The sequence below is a fragment of the Hemibagrus wyckioides genome, linkage group LG18 (assembly GCF_019097595.1).
Source record: "Hemibagrus wyckioides isolate EC202008001 linkage group LG18, SWU_Hwy_1.0, whole genome shotgun sequence".
Taxonomy (NCBI): Eukaryota; Metazoa; Chordata; class Actinopteri; order Siluriformes; family Bagridae; genus Hemibagrus; species Hemibagrus wyckioides.
Genome location: NC_080727.1, coordinates 10,026,188 through 10,046,225, shown reverse-complemented (window position 1 = coordinate 10,046,225; position 20,038 = coordinate 10,026,188). Strand labels below are relative to the sequence as shown.

The following is a 20,038-nucleotide window of genomic DNA, read 5'->3' as shown; positions in this document are numbered from 1 at the left end:
TAGTTGTCGACTTCAGAAGAGCACAGAGTAACCCCTCTCCTCTGAAAATTGACAGATCCCATTTGGATATCAAGAGCACCAAATTCCTTGATGTTTATCTGGTGGAGAACTTACCTCAACACCAGCTCGATCAGCAAGAAAGCCCAGCAGAGTCTCTACTTTCTGCCAAAGTTAAGGAAAGCTTATCTCCCACCCCACATTCTGACCACATTTTGCACAGTGACCATCAAGAGCATCCTGAGCAGTTGCATCACTGTCTGCTTTAAGAATTGCACCATCTTTGATTGCAAGACACTACTGCGGATAGTGAGGATCACCTGAGTCTATCTTCCCTCTATCACGGACATTCATACCACATGCTGCATCCGCAAACCCAACAGCATCGTGGATGATCCCACACACCCTTCACACACACTCTTCACCCCCCTGCTGTTTGGAAAAAGGTACCGAAGCATTCGGCCCTTACAACCAGACTATGTAACAATGTCTTTCCTCAAGCCTCAAGACTTCTCAACACCCATAACTAGACTGAGCTGAACTGAAGACACACACACACACACAAATACTCATATTCAATATGTAGCTAATGTATGCTTACATATGTTTACAATAATCCTCTTATTGTTTACATCCGCTTATTTCCAGACTGCACACTGGTCAGTGTATATCATGGACCACTTGGACAGTTCCTTGCCTGAACACTAGAGGGCTGGCAACATCTGGCAGGGCTTTTTCTATGTTATTGTTTGTTTCTTGAACAACACTCTTTTTTATGTTTTGTCTGTCACATGTGTTTGCCCCACCAGATCCTCGATCCTGATCCCCAATATATACCTGCTGTTTTGTGCCTATCTTTTGCCAAGTCTTTGTTTTCTGTTCCTGTTTTGTGGTCTGTTTTTGTTTTCTGTTTTTGTGCTCCCTGTTTTGTTTCTGTGTCTGTTGCTTTGTTTAACTCCTAGTATTTTCCTGTATCTGTTTGTTTTGTTATTTTGTTAAGAAAGTCCACTGTCGCTTTTATCCTGCATTTGGTTCCGAACTGTCTTTCTGAGGATGGGGGTCTACTGTCATGGACCACTTGGACGGTTCCTTGTCTGAACATTAGAGGGCAATCGGGCAAGATCTAATTGTGATTCGTAAGGCATTTCTTTGTGCAATGCCACACTGAATCATGAAACAAGTATTGCTATGTGTAACTTTGTTCAGAATCTGGGGTAGGCTTACCATTCATTTGTAAATGATAATGATGTACATCAAGACTCAGTTCTGTTCTGGCACCAATTTCACCATTTCACGCTGGTGAAATGAACTTCCCCTGGATCAGCTGAGTTACTGGCCGTCTTCAACCTATCTCTTCCTGAAACACTTAAACTTGCTCTTATTTTATCTGTTCGTTTTATGTATTTAAAAAAGTGCTATAATTCCTCCTGACAAAGTCAAGCTGAAGGTATCCTAAGTCTGTGATCTAGTGAACCAGTGTTAATGTATTCACTGATAGAGAATTCAAAGCACATTTGTACATTGATCTGGATAAGGGCGTCTGCCAAATACCAAAAATGTAAATGTAAGAAAACATATCCAGACTTGCCAATGTTGACAAGTGTTTTTCCCCCCACTCTTTAATGATTTTCTAAGCATGTATTTGGCATGTTATCCTCAAATGGTTGGTAAGAACAGCAAAAATAAAACCCAAATGTGGTTTGATTTCTGGTGTCACATATAAAAATAGCTAGTTATCTACAGTAAACACATCTCCTATTGTTTGTTTGGCCCACAAAATGGCAACCGTGCTACGAATGACTATTTTCCTCAGTGGAGGCTTTCCAATGATGTTTCTCCTGTAGTGTGGAGAGTTTGATCAATTCTGAGTGAAATGGAAAACACTTTGGAGTTGTTTTTCTCTCTCAGTAACACCATCAGGTTCCTCGGTGATGAGGGTTACTACCTTGCTGGCAATGTAGGGTTTATATTGGATTATTTTAGGAGCATGTGGTCACGACAATGACAAATGTCTGTAATAAAATATCTGAAATAGAAAAAAATGATCCCTGTTTGAAGTCTATTTGAAGGGAATTTCGTTATTTGAAGGGAATTAGTAAGAATAAGGAATAGACTTCTTCTTCTTCTTCTTGGTGTGAAGACATCATTTCCTGACTTGTTCAACATGTTGCAGCTTTTAAACCATTTTCCTGCGTCTGTGGATTTATAATTGTATTATTTCAACAGCTCTGCCTTTAGAACAATGATGATATTACATCTGATATTGTAAAGATTACTGGATAAATTTGTTTTTAGTTTTTATTTGTTTTTCTATTTTTTTATAAAGCAAAAGCCATTTTAAATATATAATATTTATGAATTATAATATATAGGAAACCCTGATATGGCTTATTGAAACTTTTTAAACTGTAAATCGGCATGTTTACAAAATGTAAATAATAATATTTAGGAATTATAGAATAAATCCCTGGAATAAAATTAAACTTCAGGTCACATCTCGGGAAATAGATGGAATCATATTCATCAGCATGATTATCCCTCATGAGATGGCTTAAGAAACATAAACAGCCGCAAGTCTCTGAGGCCCTCTAGTGGCTGAGGCCCGGAACTGCAGCTCTTCTAGTCCATTGGCAGAAACGGCGCTCCAAAGTTGGCTAAAATGCACGCGGAGAAGGAAACGTTGAGAGAGCTTGAGAAGGATAGTAGAGAGAGAGAGAGAGAGAGAGAGAGAGAGAGACTCAATAAGCTCATTCAGGCAGAGCGGAGAATTAATCTGCATGTAGAAATGCAGAGAGCTCTAGCAGATTTTAAGGAGGAACAGATGGAGAGAGATGATCAGACGCTCTTGATGGATCTAATGAGCACAGTAAAGAATCTGAAAGAAGCTCACGTTCACAGAAATTAGGAGAGAGACACAAAAATGAGAGACAGAGCAGACGACAGGAACAGTGTCGTTACTTTTAAGTTAGGTGATGTGGAAGCCATGTTCTTTGTTGACAGAGAGCAGTGCGAGCTGGAGAACGAGAGAAAGAAACGCACTACAGCAAAGAGAGAAATCCAAGAGATGGTGGCTTCCTGGGAAAAGCAGAGTAGGATGTGGCTTCAGCAGATGAGAAAAACAACATGGTGGAACAAGTCAGAGAGCAGAAGAAAGAGATGGATAAGTGGATACAAGAGCTTAAGAAGGAAAATGAGAGACAGAATGATCTCAGAAAAATGGAGCTGAATAATCTGCAGGAACAAATGCGGAGAGAATTTAAGAAAGAGATGGAGGAGAGAGAAATCACCCACCTGGAGCTGACAGAGCGATTACTGGCAAAGATAAAGGATCTGGAGCAAAATAAAAGACAGAAAGGCCTGCAGCAGAGCGAGATGGAGGATAAGGAAGTTGAGACGGAAAGTCTGTCTGATGCTGAAGATGGATGCAGAAACAGAGGCTGGAGATTATGAAGAGCAGGACAACCTAAAGGCCTGAGAGCTGGAGGAGCAAATCAGCCTGAAGGTGCTGGAAGAAGAAGACCAGTGACGCTGTAATGGGAAGACAGTCTGAGGCTAAAAAGGTCACCGAGAAGGAGACGGATCAGGGCAAGCTTCAGCAAAATGTCCCCGAGCTCCAGGCTACCTTCCAATAGCTTAAGAAAGGAACACAGTCTGTGAACTTCCATGACACAGAGAAAAACGACTGTGAGAAACAAAAGAGCAGCGAGCCAGAGAAAGGGAAAGGGAAAGGAAAAGCTAAGGGGAAAAGAAGCAGTGGAAGAAACATTTTTGGTTTTAGAGAGAAAGCAATCACAGCTGGAGAGAGACAAAAATAATTTTCCAAATGATCAATAAAAATCTGTAAAATAAATAAAATAAAATAAAATAAAATAAAATAATAATAATAAAAATGTTTTTGTTCCTTTTTTAAAATAGTGAGCAGCAAAAATAATAATAATAATAAAGTTGTCATTTTGGATCATTGTTTTTAATGTTTCACTTTTTATAGATTTATAGGATGAAATATTTATTCAGGTGCAGGTGAGTCAGAAAAAAAAATATTTCAGTTAATTACAGGAGGAAACACGTTAAGATCAAATCAAAATGTTGAATAAAATTCTTCAGGCTAATAAACCAAATATTTTTAAAGTTGGATGTTTGAATGTGGATCTTGATATAAGCGTTCTTGATATAAGAAAGACATTGCTTTATTTATATAATGTCTATAATAAATGTTCATTATTTAGATTATATAAATATAGCAAGGTCTTCTAATCCTGAGAGAAGCACCAAAGCTGGACAAGTCCTATCTAAACGGACAGGGAAGGACACGAAAGACATCAGTCATCCCTCGTGTCTCAACTCTTCTTAAGAAACTGATAGACTTCGAGTTGATCATTCTCACACTCACACACACACACACATACACACACACACAGTATTCATTTTTATTTAGTTTTTTTAATATTCATTGTTAAATACCTAAATTTTGAATCATATTTATTCCTATTATTTCTTATTCATTCAGTTGTTCTTGGAGTCTTTCAGTTAGTATTTTTTCATTTTCTATAAATGTTTGTAAGTGTATTCAGTCGTTCACTTGGTTTACCACAGACACAAATTTTGAGAATATTTTCTTAAGGCTTAAAAGTGTAATAAAGAAACTACATGTTTTAAAACAACACTTTAAAGCTGCATTATTTGTGTTCAATATTTAATGTTATATTTATAAGGCTGCATTTATAAACTGTACTAAAACATGTTTTTGTAGCAAAACTGGGCAAAAAAAGGGCAATTCATGTAATCAAAAGGATTAGAAAAGATATTTTTTTTTATAATAATAGTAGGTGATATAATTTGATAATAATAATTAGGAGATTATTACTCAAGAGATAATATTGATAATGTACACTGTAACAAAACGGCCAAATTCTGACAGTAACAGAACTTTTTCCCTTAAAGCCGTACTGTAGAAAACAATGCATTTTGGGAAATATTTATGTGCAGCTTGCTGTTACCCATACAACACTGCAATATACTGTAAATAGGTATTGGTTGCCCTCAGGTTGCCAGAAGCTGACATAAGCACAGTAACTGCTGAAAACTGAAGAGCTCTTGAGGGACTGCCATACCAAGACACTGAAAACTGACCCAAGAAGAAAAACTGTGTTCAAAAATACACTATATTGCCAAAAGTATTCGCTCACCCATCCAAATAATCAGAATCAGTTGTTCCAATCACTTCCATGGCCACAGGTGTATAAAATCAAGCACCTAGGCATGCAGACTGTTTTTACAAACATTTGTGAAAGAATGGGTCGCTCTCAGGAGCTCAGTGAATTCCAGCGTGGAACTGTGATAGGATGCCACCTGTGCAACAAATCCAGTCGTGAAATTTCCTCACTCCTAAATATTCCACAGTCAACTGTCAGCTGTATTATAAGAACGTGGAAGTGTTTGGGAATGACAGCAACTCAGCCACGAAGTGGCGTCACGTAAACTGACGGAGCGGGGTCAGCGGATGCTGAGGCGCATAGTGCGAAGAGGTCGCCAACTTTCTGCAGAGTCAATCGCTACAGACCTCCAAACTTCATGTGGCCTTCAGATTAGCTCAAGAACAGTGCGCAGAGAGCTTCATGGAATGGGTTTCCATGGCCGAGCAGCTGCATCCAAGCCATACATCACCAAGTACAATGCAAAGCGTCGGATGCAGTGGTGTAAAGCACGCCGCCACTGGACTCTAGAGCAGTGGAGACACGTTCTCTGGAGTGACGAATCGCGCTTCTCCATCTGGCAATCTGATGGATGAGTCTGGGTTTGGCGGTTGCCAGGAGAACGGTACTTGTCTGACTGCATTGTGCCAAGTGTAAAGTTTGGTGGAGGGGGGATTATGGTGTGGGGTTATTTTTCAGGAGCTGGGCTTGGCCCCTTAGTTCCAGTGAAAGGAACTCTGAATGCTTCAGCATACCAAGACATTTTGGATAATTCCATGCTCCCAACTTTGTGGGAACAGTTTGGTGCTGGCCCCTTCCTCTTCCAACATGACTGTGCACCAGTGCACAAAGTTGCCCGGAGTTAATTGGAAGGGGACTAAATGAGGACCAAATGATCCGCTGTGGCAACCCCAAATAGGGAGCAGCCGAAAGAACAACAGCATCAACAGCATGTGGGGTAAAACCAGTGCCAAATCAAATTGTGTGGATTGTATGATCCGCTGTGATGACCCTGAACAGAGAGCAGCTGAAGGACAACATCATTTGGTTGTATTTTAACCACATTTTATTTACAAATATATGTAGGCTTACATAATGAACCGGGTCACAACAGAGCAGAGATGGAGTAGTCATAAATAATAAAGTAAGCCTACTATAAACTCTGCTTCACCACTTTATATAATCGAAATATGACATGGAGCTCACCATGTGACGCAATGAAAATACTAATGACAGCCACACAAAAAAAAATTACGTTTCACAACATAATTTAAAAACAAACAAACCAAAAAAAAACTTTTTTAATGATTAATTTTGTCCCAATGTGCATTAACACCACAAAGTTGCTTTTCCGAACTGTTTTTGCTGGTCCACATTTCAGCTAGAACAAAACCTGTATTCATATAAAGCTTCAACATGTGTTCCTCACCAACTTGCCATCAGGGCTTTGACTGAAATATGACAGTGGTGTGCTGTAGTTGGGAGGCGGTGGTGGTGGTGGTGGTGGGGGGGACACAAGAGGTACATTTGCATACAGCCAAATAATCCACTAATTATTTGACTGAGCTCAGTCAGAATAAAAACTATTCCTGTGTATACTTACTGCAACAGAGTCAAGTCACTGAAGTTGCCTGGAATTAAATTTCTATCCAGTACAACAGTGCATATTCTGTTTAATATTATATAATGACTGCCATGTAAACCTATGACCTGGAAAGTATCTTTGCATATTTGCATACTGCCCTCTAAGGAGACATGTGATAAAACGTTGGATATTTTGCTAATATTAGCTAATCATTACCACTTTTACTATCCTAACATTTAGTAGAAATTTTGTCTTTTGTCTCTTCGGCATTAGTGTGTAGGTGTCATGTCAGTCCCAGCAACAGAGCAGGAACTATATTTCTCATCCCTGGCACATCACATGACCTGATCATATGTCCATATGATAACCTGTTCCTGTACCTTGTTTCACCTCATTAATAACACTATTTCTTCTGTTATCTTTGTCAACTGTTTGTCTTGTGTGAACTATTATCACCTCTAGTGTGTGTATTTCTTGCCTTGAAATCTTAGTTCATGTCCATTTTGTTTGACTTAATAAATAGCCTGCATTTGGACATCCATCTACAATCAGTGACAACAGGGAGAAAAGAGTACATTTTTGATTTTTGACAAATATTCACTTCACAAAAAAAATTATTTTACATATAATTTTTTGATTGCCATTAAGTAAATAATGGATCAAAGAAGAGATCACATTTCAGAATACAGACAGCTGAGAGACAGAAGCAACTGAAAGCCAAAGTGTGCAGATTCCACGGCCATTTGTGCTGGGAACAACACACCAGCTTTCTAATGAAACTGCACAACATTAAACCTGAGTTTTATTGACCCACTTCAATTTGCAACAACTGGTCACCAATTATAGATGTTATTTGTAACCCATTTTTAATACTGAGATTTCTTTTTTTCTTTTTTTTTTGTCTACCAAAGACGTCCGCCCAGTAACTCATAGAAATGAAGGTAAAAAGCCAATGTTGGACTATTTAACTAAGTCTGTTGGAAGCTAGGAATGGGGGAAAATGCAGGCTATCTGAGGAAGAGTTTTGAGAACAGTTAAACTATCACCTCCCTTTGTATTTCTGACTATCTTCAGGAGTAGGGAGTAAAATTTGGGATTATGGGAAGTAGATAAAATAAGCCCCCTTACCCTCTATATTTCTGGTTCATTAAAGAGATTTCCTGAGGCACACTATTAAAGACATTTTACTAAAGCTTTACTCAAGGGTATGGCTCAAGAATAGTCCATTCAAATTTACATCTAGGATGAAAGTACGTCCCTTGTTAATGTCCGATCTACAAAACTATTTGCCATTCTATTCTGTGTTAAGACTACTGGTCAATGTACTGGCATTTCCTTTCGTCAGAGGAATTCCTTCCATATTTCTGTGTCCATGTTTTGACCATCCTTAACAAGAATTTTTTATCATGAATACTTGGTGTCTGAGATCTTCTTCCATAGCAGCGTTTTGAGGTTGTTTAACACAAGTGAGTGATGCACCTCCATTTGAGAGGCTAGACCACTCAGTGTCATGCAGGTGCGCAGTTGCTTGTCCAAGTCATCCATTAGGTCAGACGGAGCCCCAAAAAATAGGAAATCCCTCAGAAGGGCACACACTTTAGCCAAATTTGGTCGCACCACTTCCATGTTGCATTGTTTGGCCAGGCGGTCACATGTGGCTGTGCAGTCGCTCCCAAATGTGCAATCACTGTTGACTTGACAAGCTCGTCCTCTCAGGAAAGCCCGTACGGTTGCTTCCGGTACCACACTTCCCAGGTCAGGCATCTTGCAGTCATAGCTGGTACTGTAGCCCACTCGCTGAGGTGTGGCATCACACATGTAGAAAGTGCCATAGGCACCATGGAAGAGTTCCTCGACCATCTCTAGCAGACCAATCGCGACACGGGCACGGCGTGGCCAGGCTGGAGCCAGCCAGTGGTTTAGCGAACTGCTTAGAGCTGTGGGCACCAGGGGGTGAAGCCAGGATGGTATGTTTACACTGAAGAGTGTGCTGTGGGCCACATGCTCTGTGGTGTAAAGTTGGCCACAAAACCCCAATAGACGGGGTGCATGCTCTTTATCCTGTAGTACCAGAGTCAAGACAAACTCATTAATGCGTAGTAGAGCCCACACTGACTTTGCTTCAGCTAGAGAGACTTTACCATCAGCGTTGACATCAGCCAGTGAGATAATACGCGAGACAAGTGAGCCAAGAGACAGCTGTTCACCCAGGCTGTTCTACAGAGAGGACAGATAAAGAGACAGACCATAAAGAAAAGAAAGTCAAAGACATGAGAAGGAGTGAGAAGATTATTTTTTCTGTTGGAAAAATTTTATTCCAAACCACAACATTTAACATTTTACTAAATTTTACTGAATTTTAACACTTTACTGAATCTTTGAGGATTCATAATGTACAGCCAGGGGTTTGATGGACAAAATAAAATTTAAAGATAAGATTTTGCTTTTAGCTACAGGCCGTTGACTGTTTACTTGAATACTGTTGAAAAAAATGATAATAAAATACAAAACTAGATAGATCTGGTCCCCGGCCAACAACGCTCCTGCACCACATTCCAGCCTGGATTTTTGATCCCGCCTCAGCATCCTCATTGCAGAAGCGCTGAAAAAGTTCTCTATCTTCCCCACTCATTTCTACCAATATATATATATATATATATATATATAGCCACACACCCTTCTACTCTTTGCTGGATTATTGCATGCTATTAGTGCCCTGTTTTCTTGCTGTGTTTTCTGTTCTTGACCTTTCGTTTCCCCTCAACTCACGTTCCCATCTTGTCCGTTGGATTTCTTTGCTGTGGCTTATCGACTTCAATCTGGTTTGGCTTTTTGGTTTTTGTTCTCTCTCTGCACTTTGGAATTTATGCCTCGTGCCTCGATTCTGGACTTAGTTATGTTACTGATACTGAGGATTTGTATCATGTTTTTTTCTTGGCTAACGCTACAAATACATCGTGGCTTATTTGCGTTATGGATTTATACTTTTGTGGCTCTATATTTTTGTGACTTTATTCTTGATCAGTATCTATCAAAAGTGGTCCAATGAAGGAACAGCGGTTAACCCGGCAACAGGGTCATGGGCGGCCAAGGCTCATTGATGCGTTGATGGGGAGGGAAGGCTGGCCCGTGTGATCTGATCCAACAGACGAGCTACTGTTGCTCAAATTGCTGAAGAAGTTAATACTGGTTCTGATAGAAAGGTGTCAGAATACACAGTGCATGAGGGGCAGAAAAAGAGGGCCCGACACAATATTAGGCCATAATGGTGCTCATAATATTAGTGGTCATAATGTTATACCTGGTCGGTGTATCTCTGTTTACGGACTCTAGATTTAAGCTTAGTGCTTTTCTGTGACTTTGCCTGAGTATACTGGAACTCTAGTGTTACTGTGTCTGATTTTTCAGCTTTATTAAAAACTCTCATCTGCCTCTCCTCTCTGCATTTGGGTCCACTCAACCACATTGCCCCTGACAGAAATTCAGATGTAAAAAGCTCCACTGGCTTGAATTTGTATTAGATCTTTGGATTTGTTTTTGTTTGCAGATTTTGTACACTATTGCTGTCATTGCTATGATGTTTAAATTTAATGCTGTGGCTGAATAACAGTAGTTATAGACAATAGCAAGCAGATGGCAACCCGAAAGAAATCAATGAACAGAAGTACCTTAAGAAAAGAGTGCAGCATCTCTCGAAATTCATCCATGGACGTGCCACGTGTGGGTTTATCATAGAGACTGGCATCACGCTGCGCATCATGTAATCCGCACTTTACTACCACAGCTTTCTCTTTCCACACGGCACTGTATACCTGCAACACACATACATACACGTTTGTCTTCCTATCCTTGATAATGCATCTAACCCTAACCTTAACCACACTAACCAACAGGAAACTTTGTGTCTCTTTTAAAATTAAAGCTAAAGAATTTGAAGTGCATATGTGCGAACAAGGATTTTATAAAGACACTATTTGTTGTTCAAACATCTGACTAGTAATACTACCTGCAAAAGTATTGCAGATAGCTGGTAATATAATGTGCTGTAGCTCAGCTATTACCAACATAAATATGCTAGCTGTGCCAGTACTATGTTTACTTCGCACTCCTTATCCAAACCTAAAATGTGTTTTTCATACACTGTGTACCTTATTGCATATTACAAGGAGTAGGTCGTATGTAGTATATCGTAATAACTAAGTCAAAATGAGTTGTTGCCATTTAAATGAGTGATAGGGGGTGTGAATGTGTTTACCTGATGCGTAGGTGATGTGGAGAGGCAGCGCTGCAGAGTTAGAGTTTTTTCCTCACACAAAGACTTACACACAGAGCCAGAGATAATCCCCTTACGGTAGTGCTCGCACTGATGCACACACAAACACACATGACAAAATTTTCAGATTATAATACAAAATCAAATTTTACATGCAAAATCATAGACGGTAGGACAGGCAGTGAAATGCTTTTTATGGCTGTCTGCTTATAAAAAAAAAAAAAAACCAAAGAGAATTGGATCAAAAAAGGGAGAATTTTAAAAAAAATAAACTGAATACAATGAAATCAAATGAGAACATAATAAAATAAAAATAATAGTGAGATAAAATAAGATGAAGTGGAAATAGTTGTGCAAAATAAAGCAGAACATGAAATAATTAGCTGTACAGTGGAAAAATAAATAGACAAAATAAATAACTTGTGAATAAAGTGCATATATGTAATTATGTGTAATGTAAAGTGAAAGTGTATGTAAATGTTAAATATAAAGCTATATGAATACACACAATGCAATATCTATGTGAGTTCCTGTGTAAAAAGTATTACAAACATATTCACATATATTCACTCTAAAACTCTGATTCTAGTTTCTACTGTCCTGTTTCCTGGACTTGATATAATCTGTCTGTTAATACACTTGAGTTAAGTAGCCTTTATTTGTCACCTAAACATTACTGCACAGTGAAATTCTTTCTTCGCATTATCCCATACTTGGGGTTGGGGTCAGAGCGCAGGGTCAGCCATGAAGCAGCACTCCTGGAGCAGTGTGGGGGTTGGGGGCCTTGCTGAAGGGCCCAGCAGTGGTAGCTTGACGGTGCTGGGGCTTGAACTCTGACCAAGGGCCTTAACCACTTGAGCTACCACCTCCCCCACTTTTGTGACTAACTAGCTAGCCATATGTTTTTATGTCGTCCGCTATCACTTTTTAGCCAAGTCACTTTCTGGGTGACCAAAGCATCAGTCTGGTCAGCACACTAGAGCTTTAACTAGATGAAGCTGAAGATATTTATTATGCACAGCTCATAAATATTGAAGTATTTTAAACACTAAAGAAACTTTTGCTTTGTTCAGTCTGCATTATTTAGGAGGATATTCTTTAAAAACAATGACGGCATTACAAAATTCTGTATGGTGAAAAATATGAATAATGTTATGAAGATTCATCATAATAACTTTTTTGCCTGGCTCTCACCTGGCTCTTGTCTTGTACTTGTACTGCAAAAATCTTGAAAGGTTAAGCACTAGCATTTATTGACAAGTTAAAGTGCAATCTGAGACCCAGAGTCTTGACATAGCCTCTCTTTAATTATGAGATCTTCTCAATGCAGCAGTCTTGTTTAAGTTTCCTGGTCCATATTCAGTCTGGTTAATGTTAAATGAAACCACTAAAAACCAACTGAAACACAGCATGAAAGAATCCACATATGGTAATGTATTACTGTATATTAGGGCTGCACAATTAATCGATTTTCTAATCGCGATTACGATTACAGGTGCCACGGTTCAAAGCTGCGATTACAAAAAAAATCTATTTACATTATTCTGCGTGCTTAAGGGGTGTTTATTGCATGTTACACTGTGAGGGGCGAATAAAGACTTTTAATTGGCCTAACAGTCTGTAGGCGTATCCTTATCAAGGCCCACTGTCTTTGATTCTGAAAACCCCTGACATATAGGACCCTTTTGAATATTATTCCCTACCCAAGATGTACAAAAGCCTTAAATTAAATAAGCCTAAAGATAGATCTAAATAAAATATAAACTGTTAAAGCACTACAACATTACAGTCCAAACACTGCATTATTCACCTAATGTAGTATTTAATTAAAAATACATACATGACTTAGGTGAACAATGGGCCAGAACAGACTCCATCTTTGGCTGTTCTGTCAATTGATAAAGGAATTGTCAGCACTAGAAATACTATTATGGTAATTGACCATCAAGTCTCAGAGATACAGATACTCAGAAGTCTCTGATGATTCCACCCTCAAAGAAATAGGATAGAAAAGTCACCAGATAAAAAAATATTTATATGGCATGCAGTTGCTTCAAACAATGGTATAAAGCTATTCAAAACACCATTTAATGTAAATTGTGATAATCGTAATTAACAATCGCAATTACAATTTCAAGGTAATAATCGACAATTATGATTTTTGTCATAATCGTGCAGCCCTACTGTAGCTATATATATATACCTATATATTATTATATTACTGTATTTTGTAAGATAAACCATTTTGTTTGATAGCTTAATATTCTGGGAGCTGTGGTGCAGTAGCTTACAATGAGCATAGTGCAGACATGGCCCCTGCATAGCTCAGAGTAGGAGGAGTATTGTATGTAGACAACCCAGCTGGTCACCAATACACCCAACCATGCCACCATCAGGTACTTCACCTTCACTGCAGGCATACGGGACTGCACAAATTTCAAGAAAGAAACAGGAAAAAGACAGTGATTGAGAAATTCACAGAAAACAGATTTCATTTTGAGGACAAATGTTTCAACGCCTTCTTCTCGAGTAACAAAAGGACAACCCTAAACACAGGTTGACACACACAGAGTGAATGAATTACACCAATATATCCAAGACGAGTTAAAAAAACTTTGAAGCATGTGACAAATATACTGCTGGTTTAAAATGTTGGAGTTAAACGGTATGAAAATGTTTGGAGTGGAAAGGATATTGTGTGCCATCTGCCTTTAGGTAGATATTTTGTCTATCTATACATAAGATAATATAATGCATAATATAATAATAACACTGCATAAAAACATATATAGACCAATACGCTCCATTAAATTATGTACATAGGTATCCTGAATCTTCTGCACAGAAACTGTAAATTCTAAAAATCCAGACAGTTATGGATGTATGTGAAATTGTTACGGGGAAGAAGGGCTCAGCACTAAGTGAGGGGGTGAGCACTGAGCTAGACCCGTTACCCAAATGGATGAAAGCAGATGGAAAATTCGATCAGGGAGCCGGGCAGAATAATGAGCAGAAATAGGCAAACAAAAATACAAACCTAAGAAACTGTCCGAAGTGGGACGCAAACCAAGGAGGTTCAACGCCACACTGGACTTCCCAACGTGCTACCCACTACGCTATCAGGCCATATTGGTGTATTGGATTGGTGTAATAAAAGTGGGTTGGGAAGGCGTCAGACAGTGCACACAGACGCCACAAGGCGAGGGGGAGAGCCTGCTTGTCACGGCAAGCTTTGGCCGTTTAAGCAGTTCCCTCACCGAGTAGGGGTCTGGCTTGATAAATAGGAAGTGGCAGTGGGCTGATTCTCAGCCTGCCACAACAGTAAATAACTTTCTATATGTTCTTTAGATTATTAAATATCGCTAGCAACAACTTTAGAGGAGTGTAACTCTAATTACCAAATTACCTCTCGGCGCCTATTGCCTCCGATACCTAGCGCAGATTCTATGTCCGCATGCCGAGTGAGTGAAAACCTGAGGCTTATATAACAGCGTGCACAGGTGCCGTGCATCAGCCCTAATTGTCTGTGCTGGGCTGAGCACTATAAAGAGGCACGCCAGTAACCGCAGATTTGCCTAAGCAGGCACTCGCGACGTTACAGTACCCCCACCCCGAGGAACGGCCCCTGACGTTAGGGTCAGGGTCTAGGATGTGGCGAGCTGGTACCCATGAGCGCTCCTCTGGACCATACCCCTCCCAGTCCACCAAATACTGTATGCCCCGGCAATGGCGACGGGATTCAAAGTCCAAAATTTTGGGAGTCCAAAATTCGCCAAACCGTAAAGGCAGGGGATCCATCAATGATACGCGGTGGTGGGGGGGCTGGCTCAGTGCTAGGTGCTAGGGAACTACAGAGAACCGGCTTCAGCCTAGACACGTGAAAAGTTGGATTAATTCTCATGGAGCAAGGAAGCTCGAGGCGGTAGGCCACTGGGTTTATCCACCTTAGGACCTTAAATGAACCGATATAGCGAGGGGCCAATTTCCTGGACCCCACCCGCAGTGGCCGATCTTTAGTCGCCAGCCAGACCCGCTGGCCAGGATGGAATGTGGGAGCCATACGTCTTTTGCGATTGGCCGCACGGGCACTTTTCCGGACAGCCGCTTGCAGTGCCGCCCTGGCCTTCTGCCAGACCCTGCGACACAGTTGTTCCGCTGCCGGGACCCCAAGTTCCTCCTCCTGCTCAGCAAACATGGGTGGAGGATAGCCAAATTGGCACTCAAAAGGGGACATGCCCAAGGCCGAGTGCCAGAGTGTGTTATGGGCATACTCTACCCACATTAGGTGTTTAGCCCAGGTGGATGGACTGGGGGAGGCAAAGCACCGGAGGGACCGTTCCAGGTCCTGATTTACCCTCTCTGTTTGACCGTTCGATTCGGGATGAAACCCTGATGACAGGCTAGCTGTGGCACCCACCAAATGGCAAAAGGCTTTCCAAAAGCGGCTGGCGAACTGGGGACCACGGTCTGAGACCAGGTCGGTGGGGAAGCCGTGGATCCTGACAACATGCTGCAGGATGAGCTCTGCGGTCTCTTTGGCTGAGGGAAGTTTGGGGAGGGGGATAAATTTACCAGCCTTCGAGAATCGGTCCACCACCACAAGGATGACTGTCATCCCTTGAGATACCGGCAGGCCGGTGACAAAGTCTAATGAAAGGTGGGACCAAGGCCGAGATGGTATGGGGAGAGGGTGAAGCAGGCCCTGTGGGCGGGCCCGAGGCTCCTTATTACGAGCACAAGTTTGGCAGGCTGCCACATAGGCCCGGACATCCCTGTCCATAGCAGGCCACCAGAACCTACGCCGTAGGAACTCCAGAGTCCGGACTGCCCCCGGGTGCCCTGCAAAGGGAGAGGAATGACCCCAGGTGAGAACCTGCGGTCGGGCAGACTGAGGAACATAAAGCCTTCCTGGTGGACCTCCTCCTGGATCTGGCTCCCGCTGGAGTGCCCGGCGGACCACCTCCTCCAAGCCCCAACGTAAAGGTGCCACTATCTTATATGCTGGAACTATGGGCTGGGGAACAGGGTCAGGTGATGGAGGATCCCACTGGCGTGAAAGCGCGTCTGGCTTAAGATTCTTCGACCCCGGTTTAAAAGACAATATGAAGTCAAAGCGGGCAAAGAACAAAGACCATCTGGCCTGTCGCGGATTCAGGCGCTTGGCCTGTTGGATGCATGTCAGGTTTTTATGATCAGTGAGGGTGAGGGATGGCTGGCCCCCTCTAGCCAGTGTCTCCATTCCTCCAAGGCCAATTTTACAGCCAGGAGCTTACGATCACCCACATCATAGTTTCTCTCAGGGGCGGTCAGCCGGTGGGAGAAGTACGCGCATGGATGCAATTCCCCTTTTGGGCCTGAGCGTTGGGACAGAACTGCTCCCACCCCAATGTTGGAGGCATCCACCTCGACTATAAATTGGGACCCGGGGTCAGGCATCCAAGGACAGGGGCTGAGATCAGCTTGTCCTTTAAGAGCCTGAATGCCTGCTGTGCTTCGTCCGTCCAGACAAATTTGCCCTGAGACCTCTTGGTCAGGGCACACAGTGGGCTAGCCAGGGTACTAAAATTCTTCACAAAGCGGCGGAAGAAGTTAGTAAACCCTAGGAATCGCTGGACTGCACGGAGGGAGGTAGGTTGTGGCCAATCTTTGACGGCCCGGATTCTAGCTGGGTCCATACTCAACCCCTTTTGTGATATGACAAACCCTAAGAAGGAAATGGTGGCAACATGGAATTGTGACTTGTCGAGTTTGACGTACAGACTGTTTTGAAGGAGAAGTTGTAAAACCCGGCGAACATGAACCACATGCTCTTTCAGGGAATTACTGAAGATCAGGATATCAACTAAGTAGACGAATGCATAGTGGTTCAAGGTCTCACACAGTGCCTCATTTATGAAGCGTTGGAAGACCGCCGGGGCATTCATTAGGCCAAAAGGCATAACAAGGTATTCATAATGCCCTGAGGGTGTAATGAATGCGGTCTTCCATTCATCCCCTGCCCTGATGCGAATAAGATTATAGGCACTACGCAGGTCTAGTTTTGTAAAAACCTTGGCCTGTTGAAGGCGGTCAAACGCAGAGTTCATCAAGGGCAGAGGGTACCTGTCCTTCTGAGTGATGGCATTTAAGCCACGGTAATCAATGCAGGGACGCAGGCCCCCATCTTTCTTCTTGACGAAGAAGAAACCTGCACCTGCTGGTGAGGTAGATGGGCGGATAAAGCCTAAGGACAGGGCCTCCTGGATCTCATTAAATAAAGCAGTCAGGGCCTGCTCATGTTTGCCAAGAGTTGTGGCTTGACCTGCCACAACCTGCCCTATCCAGGCCGGCTGATTCACGTTCTGGTGCGGACATACTGTTACGGGGAAGAAGGGCTCAGCACTAAGTGAGGGGGTGAGCACTGAGCTAGACCCGTTACCCAAATGGATGAAAGCAGATGGAAAATTCGATCAGGGAGCCGGGCAGAATAATGAGCAGAAATAGGCAAACAAAAATACAAACCTAAGAAACTGTCCGAAGCGGGACGCAAACCAAGGAGGTTCAACGCCACACTGGACTTCCCTGTTCTTTAGATTATTAAATATCGCTAGCAACGACTTTAGAGGAGTGTAACTCTAATTACCAAATTACCTCTCGGCGCCTATTGCCTCCGATACCTGGCGCAGATTCTATGTCCGCACGCCGAGTGAGTGAAAACCTGAGGCTTATATAACAGCGTGCACAGGTGCCGTGCATCAGCCCTAATTGTCTGTGCTGGGCTGAGCACTATAAAGAGGCACGCCAGTAACTGCGGATTTGCCTAAGCAGGCACTCGCAATGTTACAGAAATAGGGATATTTTCATATTAAATTATTAGTTACCAGGGTGAATTATTCCACATTTGCATTTCCTACCTGTATAACACCTTGTTAAATAATTTGGTTTCCCTTTTAGTTATGTCTTTCAAACTAGATTGTTTGCCTTCAAGTTCAACCCCATCCTAACCCAACAGCTGTTAATTGGGTCATTAGCCAAAAGTAATTTGATATATTCCAAATTTCTCAAAGTCTCACTCACACCACTACAGACATATCCTCATTGGATTGTTTTTGTGTTGTTCCTGATCAGAAGTGCTTTGACTAACTTCTTTCCATTATTATTGTTGTATATTATTGTTGTAATTATTATAATAATAATTTATTATTATTATTGTTGTTGTTAATAATAATAATAATAATAATAATAATAATAATATTGTGAGAGCTGATTAAATTTATATGAGTTATATGCAATATGACAATATTAATATAACAATAAATACTACTACTAATAATATAATGATAAATTACTCTTGGTATCACCTGGTAATACTTGTGTAGATGTTTTTATCAGGTATATAATTTCTTTAACACCCTTTATTAAATAGTTTATGTAAACATAAAAAGTAAAAAGTATGTACTGTACTGCCACTTTTATCGTTAACAAAACCTAAATATCTTCAAAAGTCTTCAAATGATTTTTTTAAGTATTTTTAAATATCAATCGTGAATTTGGGATCAGTCATTCCTGTTAATAATAATAATAATAATAATAATAATAATAATAATAATAATATTAATAATAATAATAACAATAATAATAATATTGTGAGAGCTGATTAAATTATAAGAGTTGTATGCAATATGACAATGTCAATATAACAATAGATAGTAATAATAATGTAATGATATATTCCTATATTTATCATTATATAGTTTCCCTAAAGACCCTTTATTAAATGTTATGTATTTTTATGTTTAATATGTTTATGTAAACATAAACAGCAACAGTAATGTGCCGTGATTGTTTCACCGGCTCTACAAAAGTCTTCAAATTATGTGGCAATAAATAAATAACAAACGTGAATATGGGATCAGTCATGCTGATAATAATAATAATAATAATAATAATAATAATAATAATAATAATAATAATAATGCAATTGCTGCTGCTGCTAATTGACAGCCCAGAAATCGTCCTTTAACCTTCCTGAGAAAAACAGATGTTTAATTGCGTAATTGTATAAGAAATGGAAATGTCCAGATGCAGTGCAGTCATATTCACCATGCCCACAGGAGACAGGGGGAAGGAAAACAATAAGGTGAGAAAGGCAGGCTCTACCTGCAGGCCCTTGGGAAGCGGGCACAGCAGCACGAGATGCACGAGCCTCCGCAAAGCGCGTGGCATCCTCCCGACGGTCTCCGCGAGCCGCTCACGTCCTCTCACCACCATACGAAATGCTGCGACCGGACATTGCGTTCGCCTCCTTTAAAACAAGCGGACTTACAATGGCCAAGGAAGGGGACTGAGAGAAGAGGTTCAACAAACACTCCAATGGAAGTGTCCGACGTTTTTTATCGGCGCGAGCTTCCTTTGATGAATGAAACAATGGCCTTGCCTAAATATTAAGAACGTGTCCATTATAGTGCCGCATCGATGCAGAGCGCAGACTCGCACCGCTCATGTCTCCTGAAGCGTCCGCGCTCCGAGCTTCTATTTTTAATGTCAGTTGCTTGAGAAATAGTCTGCGCGAGGCCTGGACTGGATCTCCTGCCCTCGTGCACACAAACGAATGGCCGAACGGCGTTTCTCTTTCTCCCTCGTTGTGATTCGACAGGGTTTTAAAGGGGAGGCTGATGTATGCAGAGAGGGGGGGGGGTGTTAGACCGCCCAAAGAAAAACAACCTCTTAAAGGAACTGTTTTTTGGGAGGTAGGGCTGGAACCTTAAGCCACATTCACTCAGGCACCTTACATCTATTTTTTTTTTTTGCCATGTCCAAGCTGGAAAGAATTAGATGTTTCAAATTTGGGTCTCATTTCTTCCTTTTGAAATCCCAAGATAGGAAATAAAAAAGCAAAGTAATTCATCCAAATTTGGATGTTAAAAACCTAGTTAAATCAAAGGGAATAATTGCACTGTGAACTAAAATAATTACACAATTAAGACAATTACAGTGATGCTAGAAAAGTTT

At 41.1% G+C, this 20,038-nt stretch overlaps 1 protein-coding gene across 1 annotated transcript; it reads right to left on the bottom strand.

The window, feature by feature from the left end:
* Positions 1-6,228: 6,228 nt before the first annotated feature.
* On the bottom strand, positions 6,229-19,671 carry dipk1b (divergent protein kinase domain 1B). Its single transcript, XM_058414764.1, has 5 exons — positions 19,187-19,671; positions 13,339-13,473; positions 11,030-11,137; positions 10,443-10,586; positions 6,229-8,991 (listed from the first exon to the last, which is right to left on the bottom strand). The coding sequence occupies exons 1-5, from the start codon at positions 19,295-19,297 to the stop codon at positions 8,179-8,181; spliced, it is 1,311 nt and encodes a 436-aa protein (XP_058270747.1). The 5' UTR covers positions 19,298-19,671; the 3' UTR covers positions 6,229-8,178.
* Between the last annotated feature and the right edge of the window lie 367 nt (positions 19,672-20,038).